General features: G+C 40.3%; 1 protein-coding gene across 2 annotated transcripts in view; it reads right to left on the bottom strand.

Moving 5' to 3' along the window:
• Positions 1-24,417, bottom strand: part of LOC120543150 (transcription intermediary factor 1-beta-like) — a 120,330-nt gene that overhangs the window by 31,420 nt on the left and 64,493 nt on the right. For both annotated transcript variants that reach the window (XM_039776041.1, XM_039776040.1), the window contains exons 7-8: positions 16,465-16,611; positions 16,219-16,333 (exon numbers count right to left, since the gene is read on the bottom strand). In XM_039776041.1, coding sequence (XP_039631975.1) covers positions 16,219-16,333; positions 16,465-16,611 — 262 coding nt within the window. The remainder of the gene's footprint in view (positions 1-16,218; positions 16,334-16,464; positions 16,612-24,417) is intronic.

Below are 24,417 nucleotides of genomic sequence, written 5' to 3'. Positions count from 1 at the left end.
CATAATTTCTCTGTAGAATGTGAAGGTCGCTATTATCCTAAATTCTATGTTTGTAATTTGAAACTATCAAACACAATATTCTGCAATAAAATACGCCTACACAGGTGGAGGATAGCTCTGCTGCATTGTGATATAAAGTATTTTGAGTAAAGCACTATATAAACAAAGAATTATTATTATTACACTTGATGATTTCTCAATTTTTAATTTTTAAATAAACAAAATGTGGCCCTAGGATTCTAGGGCTTTTCATACTTTCACAGTACCTCAAACTTGATCCAAACCCAACGTATGTGTACTGCCACCTTTTTGTTTACAAAAAAGGCACTGCAAATCACACATGTGGTGATTAAAAAAGCCTATGTTACCTCAATGTACCGTAGATGTTATATTTATGTGTGTTAGTTGCAGTTATTACTTGTTCTAAGTTTGTGCATTGATAGCTTTGATAGTTATTTTTTATTATGTTATATGTTGGGACATATAACCAAAATATTTATAAAATTTAATAATCAAGAGAACAGTTCTTGTAAGTAAAGACAGAGAGTTTACCACAAGGTGCAAACCACCGGTAAACCTTAAGCACAGGAAGGACAGATTAGAATTTGCTAGAAAACATTTTTAAAAGCCTATCCATTGATCACAATATTCTTAGAAATCGCCTTAGTCAATGGGTGGGCCTCTCTGGCAGGGTCCTAAATTGGTTTGAATCCTACCTGGCAGGGAGAAAATTCTTTGTTAGTTGTGGTAATTACAACTCAAAGACACATGATATTATATATGGTGTTCCACAAGGCTCTATCCTGGGTCCTCTGCTCTTCTCAATCTATATGCTTCTGTTAGGTCAGATTATCTCGAGGCACAACGTGAGTTACCACAGCTATGCGGATGACACCAGCTGTACTTATCAATAGCACCTGATGACCCCGACTCTCTCGATTCACTAACACAATGTCTTACTTGTATTTCTGAATGGATGAATAGTAATTTTCTCAAGCTAAATAAAGAGAAAACTGAAATTTTAGTGATTGGCAATAATGGATTCAATGAGGTTATCAGACGGAAGTAAAAACACATAGGGGTAACTGTTGACTGTAACCTGAATTTTAAAGCACATATTCATCAGACCACTAGGAGAGCATTTTGTCACTTAAGAAACATGGCAAAAGTTAGACCCCTTGTATCATTGAAAGATGCTGAGAAATTAATTCACGCTTTTGTTTTCAGTCGACTAGATTACTGTAACGCACTCCTCTCAGGACTACACAAAAAAGACATAAATCGTTTGCAACAAGTGCAGAATGCAGCTGCTAGAATCTTAACTAGGAAAAGAAAATCCGAACACATCTCTCCAGTTTTGATGTCACTACACTGGTTACCTGTGTCTTTCAGAATTTACTTTAAAATTCTGCTTATGGTTTATAAAGCCTTAAATAATCTCGCCCCATCTTATACATCGGAATGTCTGATGCCCTATATTCCAAATCGTAACCTTAGATCCTCAAATGAGTGTCTCCTTAGAATTTCAAAAGCAAAACTTAAAAGAGGTGGTGAGGCAGCCTTCTGCTACTATGCACCTAAAATCTGGAATAGCCTGCCAATAGGAATTCGCCAGGCTAATCCAGTGGAGCACTTTAAAAAAACTGCTGAAAACACATTACTTTAACATGGCCTTCTCATAACTTCACTTTAATTTAATCCTGATACTCTGTATGTTCAATTCATTATAATAACTATTCATGGTGGCTCTAAAATCCGTACTAACCCCTACTCTCTCTTCCATTTCTTTTTCCAGTTTCTTTGTGGTGGTGGCGCAGCCTACTCAAAGCATCATGATGCTCCAACATTGATGGACTAAAAGCCAGAAGTCTACATGACCATCATCATCAAGTCCTTCCGTGAGAACCCTAAATACAAAGAGGACTGTTTCATTTATGTGAGGTAGAATGCCCAGAGGGGACTGGGCGGTCTCATGGTCTGGATTCCCTGCAGATTTTATTTTTTCTCCAGCCGTCTGGAGTTTTGTTTTGTTTTTTCTGTCCTCCCTGGCCATCGGGCCTTACTCTTATTCTATGTTAATTAATGCTGACTTATTTTATTTTCTTACTGTGTCTTCTATTTTTCTATTCTTCATTATGTAAAGCACTTTGAGCTAAATTTTTTGTATGAAAATGTGCTATATAAATAAATTTTGTTGTTATCCAGTTCTGGAACAAATTTCTTTGGACAAAGGAAGCTAATACATGTGGAAACCTGTTGTAACAAATTTCAAGAGACCTTAAAAATATTTCATTATAGCAGAAATTTCATTATAACAAATATGTGGAAAATACACATAACATTGTGACCGGGGTCGCCGGCAATTTGCCATCTCTAATGGTAGAGGCGGAAGGACAGCTCCATAGCTGCTCTCTTGCGTCTGGTAAACAGTAAATCAAGGACAAATCAATTGGTTGTCCTCAGCAGGATCAGGCTTACTCTGTAAAGCAGTTGTTGCAAAATATTTGGAACACCAAACACCAGGCTTTACTCGCTCTTCCTCACACTCTCCTGCTCTGCCACAGAGGCGATTCTGGTGTTCTTCAAATCTGAGGATGAGGGATAAAGCAGGATGATTGCCCCGGTGTTGAAGATCCTATCTCATATGTTTGAGAACTAACAGCTTCTGTTTTAAATGAAATTGTGAGAATGTACCTGCCTCCTCTATACAGTAATAAAGTACCTGTATTTTCAATGGAAACCTGGACTGACCTTCCTGTCTCTCGTGAAACTCTGTGAATTAAGCTCAACAATACCTGTATAAAGAAACAGTTTTTCTTAAATTGAAGAAAAAAAAAAATTGAAAATGAGACGCAAGATGTAGCCTTCTTTTAAATATGGAAATAGGGGTATGAACACAAAATTAAAATGAGACACTAGATGTAACATTTTTTTCCCCCAATAGAAAACACACCATTTCTCACTGTTTTTAGTCATTTCAAAGAAAACCATGAAACTCGAACACACAACTACCTACATGGACACTCACTGGAGCAATGACTCAGAATTTGGCTATGCCTGTATGATGGTCTAACGAGAAAGAGACAGCCTGTTGAAGAGTTCCCCAGACTCAGCAAAAGTACAGGCATGGCATTAAATATTTTCTGCATCACATTATCATCTTCAGTGGCAATTTTGGTCAAAAAAAGTTTGCTATACCGAAATTTACATTTTCTTAAAATGAAATCCGTAAAACATTATCTTGTATGAATGTTTGTCCTGGCCAACAAAAATTATTAATTATTCTGAAAATTCCGTTACTTCAGTATTCACGATAACAGGATCTGACCTGTATATACCAGAACGTTTAAAAGAGAAGGAGTATGGAGAACAGAAGAAATGGTTTATGATCCAGTGAATATCACATCATCTGTGAAACAAGTGAGGGCAGTGTTATGCCAGACTACCAAATGGAAGTCAGTCACTAGTGTCTATTTATGATATGACTGCTGGCAGAAGTAGAATGACAAGTTCTGCAGAATACAGGGCTAACTCAAATTTAGTCAAATGCTGAAAACCTGACAGGATGACACTTCACAGTACAGATGGACAATGAGGCAAAACATATTGTGAAAGCAAACCAAGTGCTTTTCAAGGCAAAGAAGTGGAATGTGCTTCAAGAACTAAGTGAATCAATTGTCCTCTACCAAACTGAACACACATTTCACTTGCTAAAGACAAAACTGATGGCAGAAAGTCCAACCAACAAGCAGCAACTAAAGACAGTTATAGTAAAGGCCTGACAAAGTATCACTAGGGACGAAGCCCAGCACTTGGAGATGGCCATGGGTTCCAGACTTCAGACAGTCATTGACTGTAAAGGATTTTCAAACAAATATTCAAAGTGATCATTATATTTATAGTTATGTTAGTTTGTCCAAATACGTTTGAGCCCTTGAAACAGTTGGACCATGTATAAAAATGTACAGGTATGTCTTTTCTAATAAGCTCATACAATATTTTATCTTAAATTAAGCTGAAAGTCTACTCTTCAATCACATGATGATTGCTTAATTTCAAATCCATTGTGGTGGCGTACAGAGGGAAAATGATGAAAATTTTGTCACTGTCCAAATACTTATGGACCCGACTGTATACATTTATGTACATACTGTATACTCTGTTTATTATATTGCTCTCTATAATATCTGTGTGTGTATATATATATATATATATATAAAAATAAATTATAAATATATATTACATACATACACAAATACAGTGCATCCGGAAAGTATTCACAGCGCATCACTTTTTCCAGATTTTGTTATGTTACAGCCTTATTCCAAAATGGATTAAATTCATTTTATTCCTCAGAATTCTACACACAACACCCCATAATGACAATGTGAAAAAAGTTTACTTGAGATTTCTGCAAATTTATTAAAAAATAAAAAAACTGAGAAATCACATGTACATTATTCACAGCCTTTTGCTCAATACTTTGTCAATGCACATTTGGCAGCAATTACAGCCTCAAGTCTTTTTGAATATGATTCCACAAGCTTGGCACACCTATCTTTGGCCAGTTTTGCCCATTCCTCTTTGCAGCACCTCTCAAGCTCCATCAGGTTGGATTGGAAGCATCGGTGCACAGCCATTTTAAGATCTCTCCAGAGATGTTCAATCGGATTCAAGTCTGGGCTCTGGCTGGACCACTCAAGGACATTCACAGAGTTGTCCTGAAGTCACTCCTTTCATATCTTGGCTGTGTGCTTAGGGTCGTTGTCCTGCTGAGAGATGAACTGTCGCCCGAGTCTGAGGGCAAGAGCGCTCTGGAGCAGGTTTTCATCCAGGATGTCTCTGTACATTGCTGCAGTCATCTTTCCCCTTATCCTGACTCCCAGTTCCTGCCGCTGAAAAACATCCCCACAGCATTATGCTGTCACCACCATGCTTCACTGTAGGGATGGTATTGGCCTGGTGATGAGCGGTGCCTGGTTTCCTCCAAACGTGACGCCTGGCATTCACACCAAAGAATTCAATCTTTGTCTCATCAGAGCAGAGAATTTTGTTTCTCATGGTCTGAGAGTCCTTCAGGTGCCTTTCGGCAAACTCCAGGTGGGCTGCCATGTGCCTTTAACTAAGGAGTGGCTTCTGTCTGGCCACTCTACTATACAGGCCTGATTGGTGGATTGCTGCAGAGATGGTTGTCCTTCTGGAAGGTTCTCCTCTCTCCACAGAGGACCTCTGAAGCTCTGACAGAGTGACCATCGGGTTCTTGGTGACCTCCCTGACTAAGGTTCTTCTCCCCCGATCGCTCAGTTTAGATAGCCGGCCAGCTCTAGGAAGAGTTCTGGTGGTTTTGAACTTCTTCCACTTACGGTTGATGGAGGCCACTGTGCTCACTGGGACCTTCAAAGCAGCAGAAATTTTTCTGTAACCTTCCCCAGATTTGTGCCTCGAGACAATCCTGTCTCAGAGGTCTACAGACAATTCCTTTGACTTCATGCTTGCTTTGTGCTCTGACATGAACTCTCAACTGTGGGACCTTATATAGACAGGTGTGTGCTTTTCCAAATCATGTCCAATCAACTGAATTTACTACAGGTGGGCTCCAATTAAGCTGCAGAAACATCAAGGATGATCAGGAGAAACAGGATGCAACTGAGTTCAATTTTGAGCTTCATGCAAAGGGTGTGAATACTTATGCACATGTGATTTCTCAATTTTTTTATTTTTAATAAATTTGCAAATATCTCAAGTAAACTTTTTTAACCGGTGTATGGGGTGTTGTGTGTAGAATTCTGAGGAAAAAATTAATTTAATCCATTTTGGAATAAGGCTGTAACATAACAAAATGTGGAAAAAGTGATGCGCTGTGAATACTTTCCAGATGCACTGTATTTTATATATATATATTTATTGTGAGCATGGGGGCCGAATGCACCCCTAGAATTCACAGAAGCTCCTTAAAATAAAAAAAAAACAAAATCCTCTTAAAAACGCTGAAAGACTACCTTCACATTGCTCCCTTACTTGCTGGGCTTACTTGCGGCTGCTCCATCGCGTGATGTTTCTAGCGAGGTGGAACTCATACTTAAAAGCCTGAACAGCACCTGTCCTTTTTGGTTGATTGTTTTGTTTCTCTCTCCTACCCCAGACATCCTCTGGTGCTGTTACGGGTCCCACTCCCGTTGTGCTCTCCTATGATGTTTGACTATTCTTTTAAATGAGAACTAACTGCATACTGAGCTTGTTTTACTTTTGAAAGTGACATTTTTGTTTGAAGTGTTTGAATAAAGTTCCTGTCTCTACAATCTCCTGTATTTCTGTGCAATTCTGTGACCCAAGCGTGACGAGTGATACCAGGAGTGGTTGCACAGATGGATTCTCAAGACGATGTGAATGATCTGGGTCTAGCAAGGTGCTCTGCGCTTACTGCCTCAGCAGTATGTTCCTGTGTAGCACTGAGACTGTGAACATACGCTGTGTACATAGGGATGTTAAGGACTATGAGACTGTGCTGCTTCCTTTAAAATATAAGGGTTGGAACTTTAAAGTTTGGACTGGCATTTCGGATTCCTGCCCATGGCCCTTGCTGATCGGCAGGAGGAACGCCCTTTTCCCTAGGCTCTTAGCCGAGTTTGGGGCACCGGTCCTAGAGCCCAATATCATGAATGAAGGGGAGGAACTGGTGGCTCTTGGACAAGGCCTCGAGCCCCGATTTGAAATTGAACCTGATCTCTCCAGTGATACTGGGAGTGACGCCTCTAACTTCCTAGAGCGGCTGGCTGGCCCATCTACAGCTTCTCAACTTGCAAATGCCTCAGAACACAAACCAAGTACTAATGAGCAGACAATTTTGTGCCCTTGCAGTATGCTGATAGCTCATTAGATTATGCATTTAAACAGGCTTGCTCCGCTAGTGACTCTTATTATCAAGAGAGTGCTTCCAGGGGATATGAAAACCCTGCACTTTCTTGAGAAAGACGGCTGTCTTTTCAGAGTGATATCAGATCATTTAATGAGGGAATTTATTGAACAATTGGTTGTACCTGAAGTACACAGTAACATTCTTTTGCAGTTAGCGCACTCTCACATCTTGGGTGGGCTGGGGGCTGATAAGACTAGAGATTGTTCATCAAAACGATTTTATTGGCTGAATATGGGAAAAGATGTTGAGTGATTCTGCACTTCATGTCCTGATTATCAGATCATCTCTGCTTATAAACCTCCTCTGACTCCCCTTTCTCCTATAATTTTGGAAGTCACTTTTCAACAGGTGGGATTAGATATTGTAGTTCCTCTTCCTAAGAGTAAAAATGGGTATCAATATATGCTTGTGTTGGTTGATTATGCAATGCGATATCCGGAAGTGGCTGCTTTGAAAAAAGCCAATTCCTCCACTGTAGCCAAAGCTCTGCGTGGGATTTTTACTCCTGTTGGCATCCTAGAGAAATTTTAATTGATCAGGGCACACATTTTACTTCTTGCGTGATGAAACAATTGTGTATCAGCCTTGCTATTAAGAAATTAAGTACCACTGTTTACCATCCACAGAAGAATGGTTTGACTGAATGATTTAACAAGACTTTAAAACAGATGATCAGGTGAGTTGCTCATGATGACCTGATGTCTTCGGACTCTTTCCTGCCTTTTATTATGTTTGTGGTTCGGGAATCGCCACAGGCATCCACTGGCTTGAGTCCTTTCGAGTTGTTGTTTGGTAGGCGCCCGCGAGGCATCTTGGATTTTGTACGTGAGGAATGGACAGGAATCGGGAGAAAAGCTCACAGGCTGAGCTTTGTGGATCAGTTATTTTCGTTGCACGATAGGCTTTTTTAAACATTCTTCTATCACTGTGGAGCATCAGCGACGTGAGCAGGAAACCCAGAAACGTCTATACGATAGGTGCTATAGGCCTGGTGATCGTGTTCTGGTTCTGATTCCATCTGATCCGCACAAATTCCTACCGAAATGGCAGGGCCCTGCCATTATTGAGTAGCGTATGGGGCCGGTGACTTACAAGGTTAGAATACCGGGCCGGCACAAACCATACCAGATTTTAAATGTTAATCTCTTGGAGTGGCATGACCCGCAGGGGGTTTACGCTTCCTTGGTTGTCGTCTCTCAGACCGATGTTGCCATTGTTGACAATTTGACTGACTCGCAAAAGACAAGAGTTGTTAAGTTAGATTGAACAGAACAGTGATATTTTTTCAGACTTGCCAGGCGTGACTAACTTTGCAGAACATAAAATCACTACTGAACCGGCTGTTAGGGTGCAGATGCGCCCATTTTGGATCCTGGAAGCGTGACGGAATATTGTGCATGAGGAAGTCGAAAAGATGCTGGCATTAGGTGTAATTCGTGAAAGTAAAAGTGACTGGTGCAGTCTGGTCATATTAGTCCCAAAACAAGATGGTTCTGTTAGCTTCTGTATTGATTTCAGGCGATTGAATAAGGTCTCTAAATCTGATACTTATCCAATGCCCCATGTTGACAAGCTGTTGGAAAAACTGAGTCAGGCGACCTATACCTCCATGCTAGATCTCACGAAAGGTTACTGGCAGGTGCCCCTTGAGGCAGGCAGTTGTGAGAAAACAGCATTTGTGACGACTCCTGATGGACTTTATGAATTTAGAAGACTCCCATTTGGTCTTCATGTTGCGCCTCTAACTTTCCAGCGTATGATGGATCAGATCGTGCGTCCTCATTCCGAATATTCCAGGGCATACCTCGATGATGTTGTGATTTTCAGCAATGATTGGCAAACGCATTTAGAACATCTTCAGGCTGTCCTTGAAAGCTTGAGACAGGCTGGCTGAAGCATAAGTTGGGTATGTCTGAGACTCATTATCTGGGTTATTCAATGGGAAGGGGTTTACTCCGGCCACAACTTAAAAAACTGGAAGGGATGCTTGCTTACCCACGTCCAGAAACGAAGTTTGTGCTTTTCTGTGTCTTGCCGGTTATTATAGAACATTCATCCCTGACTTTGCAAATAGGGCTGCTCCTCTTTCTGATCTTACTAGAGGCAGAAAGAACCACCCTGCTTTATGGATAGATTTGAAAACTGCTTTGTCTTCTTTTCCGGTTTTGCAGAACCCTGTGTTTCTGTGCAATTCTGTGTCCCAAGCATGACAATATATATGTATTTCCATGGGAATTGTTACATATGCATTAAGTTCACTTTTTATTTTAAAACTTCAGTAAAACAATATTTGGAATGAACTTTTCTTCAAGATAGCATTGAATTTTGATTCCTTGTTTGGTCTTACAGTGTGAAAATGCAATGTCTCTTATAAGTAAACCGACTTTTTCAAATGTTTGTCATTGCGATTTGTTAATTGTCATTGCAAAAGCCTCTCACGGGAAACTAAACGGTTTAATACGAATGGAATATCAAGATCTTCTTTTTGCAGTGTTGGCACTGTTCTCAAGAAGCTGTGGATTTCATAGCCATTGTGGATTGTACGTCATTGTAAGAAATAAATCTGGCCGACCGATAGTTCTGGATATTGCCATTGCATCATGATATAACTGTTGCAATGCTCTTGGACTACCTTGATATGATGATGGTAATATTACTGCTTTACCCATTTTGAATTTGTCTGAACTATTTATATTTGAATTTTAAGCGTGATCAATTTCACTTTGAATATGTTCTGTTCTAAGTTTAGCTTGATTCAATTTAATAAAGAAGAGACGATTAGCTGCAACATTTACATACGCATTAATAAAAACAATAATGCTGCGATAGACGTTGAGATGATAGAAGTGGGTTAAATACAAGGGAATGTATTGCTAATTTTAACCTGAAACACTGATTGGATGTTGAATGTTTTTCTGAATGCATTTGATTCATATTGTATGACCATCCTATTTCGCCATCTAGGAAAAGCATAGGAAAGAGTAAAAGGTCGGCATGTGGCGATGTATTTAACATAAATGATGATTCATGCTTTGCGCCTTTGGATATACACGAATATCTACTCTGTGTTTGATATCTCCGTCTTTCGAAATTATCGCTGATAATTCATCACATGTGGGTTTATTATAAATGTGACTGTGACCTTTCTGATTCATATAGAAATCTAAGAAAATTTCTTTGTGTTTTGCTGATAAATTTCATGTAAAGTGAGATACCTTTGGACATACGGATTTATATCCATTATAGGCTGTATAATGTCTATTACGTTGGATCATTTAACTCTTTCGATTCTATATTGCACAGCTTCTCCATAATCATAAAGATACACCTGACCAAATTATGTTCTTTTCAAAGTTAAACTTGTAGCTGTAACTTAGCTGTAATTGTTGCGGGAACACAGATTCTCATAGCGTATGGTCCATTATTGTGTAAATCAATGTTTTGTGCACTGAATGATGCTAACGCGAAAAGATTATTATAGACGTGTATATTTTGCCTGTAGTGTTTGTGGATGTCACATTCACCTAACAACAAATCTTTAAATTCTTGCGGAAACGCCTCTTCATTGGGAAGCAATAGTACTTTTCCCTGATGGCAACACGAATTAGATGATCTAGAAGACTCCAACTTAAACTCTAAAGCCTTACAATATCTACATACTTCCGACATATAACCTATGTCCATATATTCAATCTCTTTTTGCTGTTCCGTTATCTCACCTAGTAATAATTTCCGTTTGTTTGCGCGAATGTGATCTGAATTTGAGTACTGTCATATTTTTGAACTAGCTCTGCATGCGTATCGCTCCAGAGTTTTTTTTTGAGCCTTTCGAATTTCACTGCATAATCTGTAACCTGCTCTGCACGTGTATGGCGCCAATGTTTTTGAACGTCTGTATGAAGTTCTACTGTATCTTTTACTCTATGTCTTTTATTCCTGATCCCGTTTGGACCTGCAAGGTTTTCAATTCCACTTGTTCCGGGCCGATTATTACGTTCCTTGCCTAGGTCACCGTCTCACAGGAACGTGCTTCCAATGGATGTCGGTATGACATGACTTGACCGTGTTGCAGGAAGTGAAAGTGTCTCTGCCTCTCTGAAGTGTCTCTCTGCCTCTCTTCTGAAAATCACGTCGTGTCACAAATTTTTTTTTTATAGACAAGCTACAAAAGCCACTGCATAGCCTTAACTTTCACATCAACAGTGTCTTTGATTGAGTTATTAATCAAATATTTCTTTTATACTTCAATCATGACACTTTTTTCATGTTTCCTTCTACCTTAACAAAACTTCAAAAAAGAATGGTGTAAGGAGAAATGTTAAAGAAGGACTGACCTCCATCAAATGTCATTTATCTAACTAATGAAAAATAACTTGTTCATTTTTGCCTTAATGAATGTGCTTTTTTGGAATGATCAGGATGTAACTTCAAGAAAACACTGTACTGAATATTAAGAAATTCAATTTCATTTTTTTGTTTAATTTTAAAACCATGCAGGAAAGCACAGTATTATTGCCTTTTTAAAATGAACAAAACAACCCCTTTACAGATGGCCCTATATTAAACACAAAAATATTTTTAAACCAAACATTACTGTAAAAAGATAGAAAACATTCTGCTTATAATTTAAGAAAAGTGTGTACATTTCCTAAAATGCACGATCAGCCTGATATTTAGAAGCATTGCGGGGCATCACGGTTGCGCAGTGGTAGCACTGCTGCCTTGCAGTTAGGAGACCCGGGTTCGCTTCCCGGATCATCCCTGCATGGAGCATGCATGTTCTCCCCGTGTCTGCGTGGGTTTCCTCCTACAGTCCAAAGGCATGCCAGTTAGGTGGATTGGCGATTCTAAATTGGCCGTAGTGTGTGGTTGGTGTGTGGGTGTGTTTGTGTGTGTCCTGCAGTGGGTTGGCACCCTGCCCAGGATTGGTTCCTGCCTTGCGCCCTGTGTTGGCTGGGATTGGCTCCAGCAGACCCCCGTGATCCTGTGTTCAGATTCAGTGGGTTGGAAAATGGATGGATAGGGGGCATTGCCTCCTGCTAGCTTCGCTCACCAACCCCCTTGCCTGTGTTATGCACCAGCAACTTTGTGTCTCTGCCGATCATGTATGTGGATTTCACATTCACCAAACAACAAAACTTTCTCGTGGATAGGCCTCTTTATTGGGAAGAAACACTACTTTTCCCTGATGGCAACACGAATTAGACGATATACACGTCTCCGACTTAAAGTTTAAAGCCAAACAATATCTACATATTTTTCATATCACTTATGTCCGTATATTTGATCTCTTTTCACTTTTACCTTTTTGTCAATATCGCATTGAATTTTGATTCCGTGTTCGGAATTACCATTACCATCTGTGGTCTAGCGACCCACGTCCTACTTACAGAGGAATCAAAGCATTACGCACATCTGGATCTGTTCCTCGGAGAGTCGCAGTGAGGGCAGCTGATGGAACGGTCCTTACAGATGACACTGCAGTTGTGACCCGTGGGCCGGCTACTTTGAGCAGTTGTTCAAAGCTGATCCTCCGGCTAGGACGTTGGATATCTCTGGGTCCACGGTTCTTGAGGCTGATCATCCAATTAACTGTGAACCGCCCAATCTCACTGAGATTGTACATGTGGTGAACCAGCTGAGGAGGGGAAAGGCTGCAGGGATCTGTGGTATCTGGGGTGAACTTCTCCAGGCTGGTGGTAAGGCTATCCTCCTGGCATTGCAAGCAATCTTTGCTTCCATTTGGGAGACTGGCATCATCCCAACTGACTTGAAAACGGGACTTGTCGTCCTTATCTGGAAAGGCAAGGGTGATCTCGCCTGGATTGTAGCAACTACAGGGAGATAACACTGCTGTCGATCCTTGCTAGGGTTGTCCTCAATAGGATCCATGATCACTTGCTTACCTACCAACAACTGGAACAGTATTGTTTTACGCTTCAGAAGTCTACCATCAACTGCATCCTGGCACTAAGGGTTCTCATAGAGCGCAAACGTGAATATCGGCAGAGTTTCTTTGCAGCCTTTGTCAATTTTCGCAAAGCGTTCGACTCAGCTGATCGAGTTGCCCTGTGGGACATCCTGAGGGTTCGCAGGATCCCCTTGAGGTTGCTGGATATCATGGCTGGCCTGTACACTGGTACTGTGAGTGTTGTGCAGAGTGGAAGCAGGACCTATGCGTTTTTCTTAGTTGATTCTGGGGTTCGTCAGGGGTGTGTTCTTTCTCCTACTCTGTTCAATGCTTGTATGGACTGGGTGTTGGGCAAGGTTGTGGGGTTCAGTGGCTGTGGGGCATCTGTTGGTGAAGAAAGATTCATGGATCTTGACTTTAACGATGATGCTGTGATCTTTGCGGAGTCAATGGAGGCTCTGATCGGGGCACTCGAGAGACTGAGTGGGGAGTCTGACTGTCTGGGCTTGTGAGTATCCTGGATAAAAAACAAGATCCAGGCATTTAATGACCTCTTGGGCACAGCCATCAGCAGTGTGTCTGTTTGCGGAGAGAGTGTTGAACTTGTTGAGAGGTTTACTTACCTTGGCAGTGACAGTCATGTCTCTGGTGACACTTCCTGCGAAGTCAGTAGAAGGATTGGGAGAGCGGGTTGGGGGGGGGCATGAGGTCGCTGGAAAGGGGTGTGGTGTGTGGAGCTCCCGGTCTTTAGAGTCCTGGGTGCTTCCTGTCTTAATATATGGTTGTGAGACATGGACAATGTCCAGTGACCTGAGACGAAGACTGGAATCCTTTGGTACTGTGTCTCTCTGGAAAATCCTTGGGTATTGTTGGTTTGACTTTGTGTCAAATGAGCGGTTGCTGATGGAGTCTCGAATGCGGCACATTACCTGCATTGTGAGCGAGCGTCACTTACGGCACTACGGCCATGTGGCGCGTTTCCCCGAGGGTGATTCGGCTCATAAGATCCTCATTGTTGGGGACCCAAGTGGCTGGACCAGGCCAAGGGGTTGCCCACGTAAAACCTGGCTGCCGCAGACAGAGGGTCATTTCCGGAGGGTAGGACTGGACCGCGTGTCTGCCTGGGGGGTTGACAACCGGGATCCCGAGCTGTTTCGACATGTAGTGGGTGCGGCAACGCACTGCACCAGTGCATGCTCCCCAACTGGACTTGACTTGTTTGGAATTACATCGTGAAAATGCAACGTATAACTGCCTGTGAGTGAATATCATTTCTATCTCTCTACACAAACTCTGTCTGACAATAGCATTCACACAAATAAGAAATGATTGAACTATGTGCGTGGTTGTAAATGTTTTAGATGTGGGCAGGACTTTTCCAAATCTCTTTGCATAAAGTCTTGTCTCGCAGGTCTTGAAATTTTCTCTCTTACTTAAAGTTTCTCTCTTACTTAAAGTTTCTCTCGACTTAAAGTTTCAATCCAAAAAATATATTCAATCTTTTTTCATTGTTTCGTTATTTCACAGAGTAATAATTTCCGTTTGTTTGCGCTAATGTGATCTTTACTATTATTTGAGACTTTTGAATTTTCGTACTTCCATTATCTGTACCCTGCTCTGCATGTGTATCGCACCAAGGTTTCTGAATTCTTTACGACGTTCTACTTTGTCATCTACTTTTTGTCTTTTATTTCCAGCCCCGAGCATGGTTAAATCTCTTGGCACAAAGTCTTCTCTCGCGGGACATGAAAGTGTCTCTCTGAGAAAATCATGCCTCGTCTGTCTTCCCAAGATTTATTTTTATTATAATAGGGAGTGATAAGTAAACACAGTATTCCTTTGATAGTTATCCTAAAGGAAAATTAAGACAATTTCAATCAACTTTCAGAAACTAAAAGATTTTTGACAAGACAGAAGTCAAAGAAATTACTCTCATTAAGAAAAACTATGCTTAACCCTTAAATTGCCGGAACCGGCTATAGTCGGTTCCCAATGCAATTTGCCAGCACGCTGGAGCCGAGTATATTCGGCAAAGTACATTTGTTGAATGCCGCAGCCAGCTAAAGTCAGTTTCCAGTGCATTTTGGAAGCACACTGAAGCCGAGTATATGCGGCAACATACATTCAGCGACATACATTCATTGAACTCCACAACCGGCTAAAGTTGTTACTCAGAGCAATTTGCCAGCACAGTGGAGCCGAGTATATTCAGCAACATTTATTCACTGAATGCTGCAACCGGCTATAGTTGTGTCTCAGTGCAATTTGCCAGTACGTAGGGGCCGAGTATATTCGGCGACATACATTCATTGAACGCCGCAATCAGCTATAGACGCTTCACAAAGCAAATTGCCAGCGCGCTGGTCAGTGCCATATATTCATTGAGCAACCAGCTCACGACCACAACCGGCTCCGGCAGCACTGCAGCAACACTGTCTCTGGGATTCAGCCACAGCACTAGACTAGCCTGCAAAAATCAGCGCACACCTCTGTGTGCTTGCGTGCAGCCAGTTCAAGCGCAGTTGGCTTGGTGATTTACTGAATTTCATCAATGACGTCAGCTGCACCTTGTACATATAATAATTGATTGTTGCAGTAGTTTTTTTTTAAGTTTTTACAGTTCATTGGTAGTGTGTGAAATGATCAGTGCTGCAGTAATTGTGATGCTCTTTGCATGAAAAAAAAATGTGTTCCATTAAAATTTCACATTTTCTTTGTGAATTGTGAAGTTTACTTAAAAAGTGCAGTAAAAAAGTATTTGGCATCCAGGGGTGCATTAACACAACCCCCCCCCACCCCCCAAGTATAAAGCGGTTTAAGGGTTAATATTATATTCCAAGTTGATTTGACTGATAATTACACAATGTGTACGCAATACTAGGTAAAGATGAGTAAAACCTATATGCACCTATCCTCAATGACATCACTAGCCGTCTGATTAACCTGAACCAATCAATTCAAGGAAAACAATACTGCTTACACCTACTGCTAATATTAACATATTTGCACTTAAATTACAATGTACTACCAACATGACAAAATCCATACATTATCACATTCTCATTAAAATACACAAGTCAAGAAAACAATGCTCCAACTATTTAAGAAAAATGGAAAAAGTTAGTATAGTGTTTTGAAAACGAATTCAGTTCTAAACTTCTGATTGCTTTCAAATCCATTGAAAATTGACAGGAAATCATCTCTTCATAGATTTCAACCTCATAAAATACAAATTTAGGAATACACAGAGATATATGACATATTATAAAACTGTAGTCAATAAGAACTATATGTATGAGATCGGCAGAAAGGCTAATTATTCTGTGCATCCTACAAATACAATAACCGAAGGTGAAACTATAATGGCTGTTAATTTTGCCCAGAAACGCACCAAAATGTTGAACATTAGTTGTCCATAAATTCACATCCCATTGAAACTGTATGTTCAGCAAAGCAGTCTCTGGGTTTTCTCCTGGCTTCATGGAACGCTGGATCTGTGAGAATATCTATATATAAAAAAAAAAAAGAAAAAAAGAAAGGGGGTGGGAGATAAAAATGGAAAAGCTGAAATACAATGGCATGGGCAACTGTCTGAAGTATGCTCTGGTATTCAGCACTGGATGTAGACAGATCTTACCATCTTTTTATAGAATAGCAAAGCTGTATTATTGTCTGTTCTCAGCACCCAGGATAAAAAGCGCAGAATATGTTCCTGGTGCCTTTGCAGTTTTAATAACCTCCAGTGCTGCTGCTCCAGTTTTTGTTGCTGATCCTCTGTGTGCTTCTATGGAAACATACATTATAGGAAAAATGTTAACAGCAATTAAAGTACTTTACCTCTTCTGCAGTAACAAGCACTAAAATGTTTTCATGTATTTACAAGGTGTCAAACAACATGATACATGAAACAGAAACTGCTAAGTGAAACTACATAACCTCTAACTAAACTCTATGCACAAACTGCTAGTCCCTATTGATTTTGTAGTGTCTAGTCTACAAAATTTTATTCTTTCATCATTTTTAAGGCCTAACTCTGTTAAAATTAAATTATACTGGAGTCCAAAAATTAATGGAAAATCAAAATAGGAGTTAAGTGGTCTATTACAATTAGTTTTATTGTTTGAAAGAAATATCTAAAAGTAGCACAGGAAATGTATACAGTGATCCCTTTCTATATCACGCTTCGACTTTCACAGCTTCACTCCATCGCAGATTTTACACGTAAGCATATCTAAATATATATCAAGGATTTTTCGCTGGTAAGTGGATTTCTGCGGACAATGGGTCTTTTAATTTATGGTACATGCTCCCTCAGTTGGTTTGCCCAGTTGATTTCATACAAGGGACACTATTGGCGGATGGCTGAGAAGCAACCCAATCAGAGCACGTATAACGTATTAAATAAAACTCCTCAATGATATATGATATGCTTCCCGCGCGGTGCTTCGCATACTTAAAAGCCCAAACAGCACCTGTTGATTTTTGATTGTTTGGTTTTCTCTCTCTCTGACATTCTCTGCTCCTGACGAAGGGGGTGTGAGCAGAGGGGCTGTTCACACACTGGCCTAGAGGATACGGGCGCTCCTCTAAAAAATATTCAAAAGACCTTCACATTGCTTCACATTGCTCCCTTTCTTGTGGCTGCTTTGTCGGGTGGTGCTTCGCATACTTAAAAGCCGAAACAGCACCTATTGATTTTTGATTATGTGCTTTTCTCTCTCTGTTTCTCTCTCTCTGACATTCTCCGCTCCTGACGCACACTCCTTTGGAGAGGAAGATATGTTTGCATTCTTTTAATTGTGAGACAGAACTGTCATCTCTGTCTTTTCATGGAGCAAAGTTTAAACTTTAAAGAGACAAATGTTGGTTTGCAGTGTTTTAAAGTCCCTGTCTCTACAACCCCCTGTGGTTCTGTGCAAATCTGTGACCCAAGCATAACAATATAAAATGTATAGTTTTTACTTCACGGAATTTTCACCTTTTTGCAGGGGGTTCTGGAACGCAACCCCCGCAATCGAGGAGGGATTACTGTAACTGATTTTCCAAGGGGGATTTGTTAAGAATATTTACCATTCACTAAGAGTATTTACAACAAAAAAAAAGTCATTGCTTAATAACAGCATACATACTCAAGGAAACATCTGAGCACAGATGGAGAACAAATTTTATAATATGGTCATCTTCAGACATATATTAAACTTTTTTTGGATTCTTCTTTATACACCAGCTTAGGATGTTAGGAGCAGGTGTTATACTTGCACCATTGATTGCAAGGTGGATGCAAGACCAGGTTGGGTACACCAGTCTCTTCAAAATGATATAGGCACAACTTAGACTCACTGAGTTCATATACTCATACTGCAAGAAAAAAATATGCCTGTGAATGTAATTGATGAACATACTTTCCACTTCTTTCTTAAGAAATTCTTGACTGAAAGCACACTGTCAAGAAGCAGGTCTCCGATAGCAAGATTCATTTAAGGTTCATGTCATATAGAACCTTTTGTGGCAATTTAAAGGAGATGAGAACACAGACTAAAGTGATATAATTACAAAACCACTACTTTTAAAAAAATAACTGCTTTGTATGTTTGAGATTTTTTTTTCCATCAAGTTTCAATAAAGAGGTCAGTGTCAGACACATCTGTAAACACTGTCTTTTGGCAGTGGTGATGCTTATACAAGTAAAAATAAAACAAAGCATCTATATATATATAATTCACTAAAGGGCACGCAAGACAGTGAGCGCAAGCAAGACAGAGAGCTCTGCCCGCCAACTCTAAGACCATGGGATACACTCGACAGAGCCCCGCCCGCCAACTCTAATCCTCCTACCGTGTCATGGGATACGCACGACAGAGCCACGCACGCCAACTGTAACCGTCCTCCCACGTCCAGCGTCGCTCTCGAGGCATGTGCCCGCACGGAACAACTCGCCAAACACAGCCTCAGTCTCTTTCGTCTGTGCAAAAGTCCACATGCACCTCTGAGCCACGTTGACTTTTCACCGCACGCAAGACAGAGAGCCCCGACCGCCAACTAACAGAGCCCCGACTGCCAACTCTAACAGAGCCCCGCCCATGGGTTACACACGAAAGAGCCACGAATGCCCACTCTAACCCTCCTAATGCTGCAATGTGAACATTGCCAGCAGTGCTTCAAAACAACTCGCGCTCTGAAGAAGCACTTACAAACTCATTCCACTCACACCTTCAGTTGCACATTTTGTCTTTGCTCAAAAACCTTCACGCAAAAGAAATATCTCAAAGCACATTTAAACACACACTCCACTGAAAAAACGCATTCCACACAGGACTTTCAATGCACCATTTGTTCAAAAACCTTCCGACTGCAGAGAAATCTCATCGCACATTTAAAAACACACTTCACTGAACGAATGATGCAATGTGAACATTGCCAGCATTGCTTCAAAACAATTCGTGCTCTCAAGAAGCAGTGTATGTTGCTCTCTCCAGAGTCCCATCTTTTCATTCACTGACAGTTGTATCCTCAAACGCTCCCTATTTGGACAACTGTGTCTTTCAGGAAGTGTTCACTCATCAATAAATAATTATATGCGGCGTATGCTACGCCGCAGGTTGGCTAGTTCTTTTATAATACTCTGCAACCTGAAAAGCTTTTAAAATTAGCGCCATTTTAAAGCGATTTAATAAATTGTGAATTTAATAGCACACATGCTTTATAAAGAAGAAAATTAAGTACTTTAAACAGAAAGATTCTACATTGTTTTCTATTTATCTGCTAATGCTCATAAAATTGACATATTGCATCAATTAAATATGTCGATGCCTGACTTGCTTTTATCACAATGAATATGTTACCGTCTTTTATTAATTACTGTTTCCTCTCTTGAAGCATCTGCTCAATTTTTGCAAAACATGAAATTCCTAAAACTATTATTAGCCTGAAGGTTACCTCCAATCCAGTATCATGTACAAGTATATTTTACTAAATGTTACGGAGAGTAATATTTTGGTAATTGCTTCAAAATTGTTATTTAAGAATTAATAGCAACTTAAAGAAAGATGCAACTGTCTTTAAGTAAGCCACAGTAATTTCCTTTCTCTAAAGCTCTAGGAATGTTATTACCTTTTGTTAAGTGCTGCTTTGGAAGTATAATTTATTGAAGTTTGACAAGGGTGATTATGTGTAGGTCATCCTATTAGCCCATCCACACAACAACTGCCTAGTTTGGAAGGCAGGTGTGATAAGGCAGTTTGTGCACCCATTGGTTTGAAGTATGGCTGTTTATGACTGGTTCTGAATTGGAGGTCATTCTGCATCACAGCTCCCCTTGGGTTCATGATTTGTAATAAGAATGGTATAAGATGGTCAATCTGTCCCTCTCTCTTGCTTTCACCATCTGGTCATGATGAACTTTATCTCCGCAGCCATATTTAGACAGGCATGTAGCTCATTTCAATCCTCCATTCAAAGGCCATGTGGTAGCCAAGACCAAGCTGAACAGAACATAAGATGGAAAGCCACCTATACATGCAAGATACACTGCTACCAATGCTGTAACAGTATTTTTTGTCACATTCATTTAATTTCGCTCATTATTTTTAGCATATTAACTGTACAGTGATCCCTCGCTATATCACGCTTCGACTTTCGTGGCTTCACTCCATCGCGGATTTTAAATGTAAGCATATCTAAATATATATCACGGATGTTTCGCTGGTTCGCGGATTTCTGCGGACAATGGGTCTTTTAATTTAAAGTACATGCTTCCTCAGTTTGTTTGCCCAGTTGATTTCATACAAGGGACGCTATTGGCGGATGGCTTAGAAGCTACCCAATCAGAGCATGTATTACACATTAATTAAAACTCCTCAATGATATACAATGTGCTTCCCGAGCGGATTGTTTGCTTTACTTGGTCTTTCTCTGACATTCTCTGCGCCTGACGGAGGGGGTGTGAGCAGAGGGGCTGTTTGCCTAGAGGATATGGACGCTCCTCTAAGAAATGCCGCTTTATCGCAGTGGCCCAAAAGCACGTATTGATTTTTTGCTTTAATCTCACGCTCTGACGTTCTCTGCTCCTGACGGAGAGGGTGTGAGCAGAGGGGCTGTTTGCACAGAGGCTGTTTGTTTAGAAGATACGGAGGCTACTCTAAAAAATGCTGAAAGACTACCTTCACATTGCTCCCTTCTTTGCGGCTGCTTTATCGCAGTGCTCATACTTAAAAGCCCAACAGCACGTATTGATTTTTTGATTATTTGTTTTTCTGTCACGCTCTCTCGATCTCTCTGACATTCTCTGCTCTTGACTGCGCTCGTTTGAAGAGAAGATATGTTTGCATCCTTTTAATTGTGAGAAAGAACTGTCATCTCTGTCTTGTCATGGAGCACAGTTTAAACTTTTGACTAAAGGGTGTTATTTTATGTCTAGAGGGCTCTAATAATGTTAACAATGTGGGAGAGTTTATAAGGGCTTAAAATATATAAAAATAACCATACAAACATATGGTTTCTACTTCGCGGATTTTCACCTATCGCGGGGGGTTCTGGAACGCAACCCCCGCGATCGAGGAGGGATGACTGTAATACTTAACGTTGTCGGAGATGGCTGGGGTGGCGACCCGGCTGGGATGCCCAGGAGGAGCAGAGGAGGGCTTACGCCCTCCCCAGACCAGGTCCAGGGCTCCAAAGGCACAGGGGCGCATCCTGGCGGTGACCATGGGCCCCTACAGGGTAGAGCTTCAAAGCTCTGTACCTGTGGCTCCGAAAGGAACCAGGGTGGTCACCCCCACATGGTCTATGGAAGGCGTAAGCCCTCCTCCAGTCCTCCTGGGTGTCCCGGCCGGGTCGCCACCCCAGCCATCTCCGACAATGTATATACTCACGGATAAGTTCTCCGACAGATAAGTCAGATAAGACAGATATGTCGGTCGTATAAGTCGAATTTGGAAAACTCACGGTATTGGGACAAGGGATTATGATATGCTAACACCCACCTGACAGAGTAACCATGGAGTACACTGCCTTTTTTTCTATGTGAATGTGGCAATTCACTGTATCAGAGCATGCTCCTAACCTCTCTCTCTCACTTGTGCCTACGTGACCACACGTAATACCCGAACTATTCCAAGGCAACGTTTGCACTGATTTGTGTTTTTTATATCTCACACCTTCATGGTAAGAGCATCCCTTATCTAGCGTTCGATCAAAAGAAAATAGGAAGCTGGTTTTAAATTAAACGTTGCTGAAGTAGCGAAATAAATTGGTAACTGTGCTGCTGTAACAAAATTCGATGCATCTGTGAAACTGATGCAAGACTGGAGGAGGCAAGAAGATGTAAAAAATAAATAAATATTAAGTGTCACATTTTTGAACAGGCGTACAAGTCGGGGTGTGACTTTATGATTGATTTTTCGGGTTTCAAGACCCGACTTTTAAGTGAGCATATACGGTAATTAAATGTGTGTTTTTTTTCTCCTATAGATGTATAGAGTTGGGAGGAGGAGGTGGAGTGCCAAAGCAAAATAACTGACTAAAAAAAGTGAAAGTGAATAAAATTCAAGGCTTTTTTTTTTATTTTTAAGTCTACATAATAAAGACTATAAAGATGAAAATAGGGTCATCATTGGACCATATGTGACAAGACATAATTCAGGATATGTGAATTGGCTATAGTATGTGTGCATCTTATGATGGGCTGGTATCCCATTCAAGGATTGTTCTTCCCTTGTGCCCTATACTTACTGGTATTTGTCTTAACTGCCATGTGACCCTCTTCTGGATAAGTGGGTTTGGAAGATAGAGGAATGGATTAGGATCCTTCAGGAAAAAAGTAACTTACAGTAAAGCTGGATTTAACCCATATGTAGTCACAGGACAACAGCTTAATAGTTGTGCAGTATCTATATCTCCAATTGTTCATCATTTGTTCTATGTTTTAAAGCACATTGAAACGGGTGGTGGTTCATGGCCCAGGCAAGGTTTTTTTTTTACTGCTACTCGACTTCTCAGCATAGTTGATAATGACACTTGGGTACTTCAATCATTGTCCTGTGAGGAACCTATCATGAAAGTAACGTATTTTCTGATTCTGTTGTGGGCTTTGGGTCCGACAAAGGTTTGCACAGTTACCGTTTTCCTTGGGAAATTGCACTTACTGATATCATGGCTTTCTTTGCAATTTTTGTAAAGGAAAGACCTACACTTCCAAGGGATATAATGGTCTACACATCTTCTTTGTTAGTTTTCTTTTCATCGTCATTAGGACAACATACTGTGCAATATCCTCCAAATAATGCTTCAGAGGGTGCCACAGAATAGTATGTTCCAACACTGTTTTATACAGACAGAGGGTTTGTAAATATTGTGCAAAAGCTGGGACACTTGTACAAATTAGTGGCATCAATTATCAAAGATTTAATTAACTTCCATTGCCTTATAGACACTGAACTTATATAGTAATTATGCTTAAACTACGCTATAAGACTCAGATATTAAATTAGTTTAATTACAGGTAAAGATTAACAAAAAGACAGCAACTGCAAATGCACACATTTTTTTTTTTAGATACAGCTAAAACAGTATGTGGGAGAATGAAATACAGTACATCTGTTTATCATTATATTCAGTGATTATTTTTTCCGTTGTTTAATCTAATTAGGGAGGACAATTAGAAATGGAAAGCAAAAGATACAACAATTGACTATTGTTGGCTGGAAAGGTTGGAGAATGAAAACATTCAGGCTGCTGCATTCAAGGAAAACGGAGAGATCAGAGATTCAGTTAAAATAAAAAAGCTATCTTTTTGAAACTGTACGCTGACAAAATGCAAAAATCTGTCATACATATTTGCATTGTTCATCTTTTTAGTCTTCAAGAGACATCCACAATGACCTCAGGCACTTTGAAATTCTGTGCATTATAGAAAACACTGATGTAAATAAAAGTACCTATAAACTTGAATTCATTTAAGTACAAGCCTGTCAGGAATGAGAAAGAAGGGATTTGGGGATTGAAAAATGTTACATTTATTTCACAGTAAATGACTAATGGAGAAATTGACACCAGTGGCTACATCCCTATGCCTGAATGACTGACAGATAATGTGGGGTTTAAGATATGATGCGTCTTATTTAGTATTGCACATATCTTGTTCCAGTGTGCTTACATTTTCAAACACTTGCTTTAATATTGGCTTCCACCATGCCCCATTTTAATTTATAACTGTGGGGGCAGCATTACAGAAAGACATTGAAGCTTTGTTCAATCAATGGACACTCACTCTCAACCAATATGTATTATATAAAACAATTTCAACTGGGGGAAATTGTAGAACATGGAAATAGTATGATCTATCCCTGGCATTTCTTAAACTACAGGTTGCGGTTTGCAGTCATTGTGTTGCATGTTACTGCTGTATTTAATGGCAATGGTTTGTGGGTGGTTTGTGAATTGGGTGGTGGTGGTGGGTTATCACGAGTCAGCCGGTGAAGTTGTGGATTTTCCAATAAAATTAAAAAAAAATAATAAATTGTCACCAATAATTTGATCTTTCGAAGTGATCTTCTTTATTACCACAAAATGGAATTCCTTGCTTGCCTGCATC

This window comes from Polypterus senegalus, chromosome 13 (genome assembly GCF_016835505.1).
Source record: "Polypterus senegalus isolate Bchr_013 chromosome 13, ASM1683550v1, whole genome shotgun sequence".
NCBI lineage: Eukaryota > Metazoa > Chordata > Cladistia > Polypteriformes > Polypteridae > Polypterus > Polypterus senegalus.
Note: the sequence above shows the minus strand (reverse complement) of the source record. Positions and strands in the feature narration are given on the sequence as shown.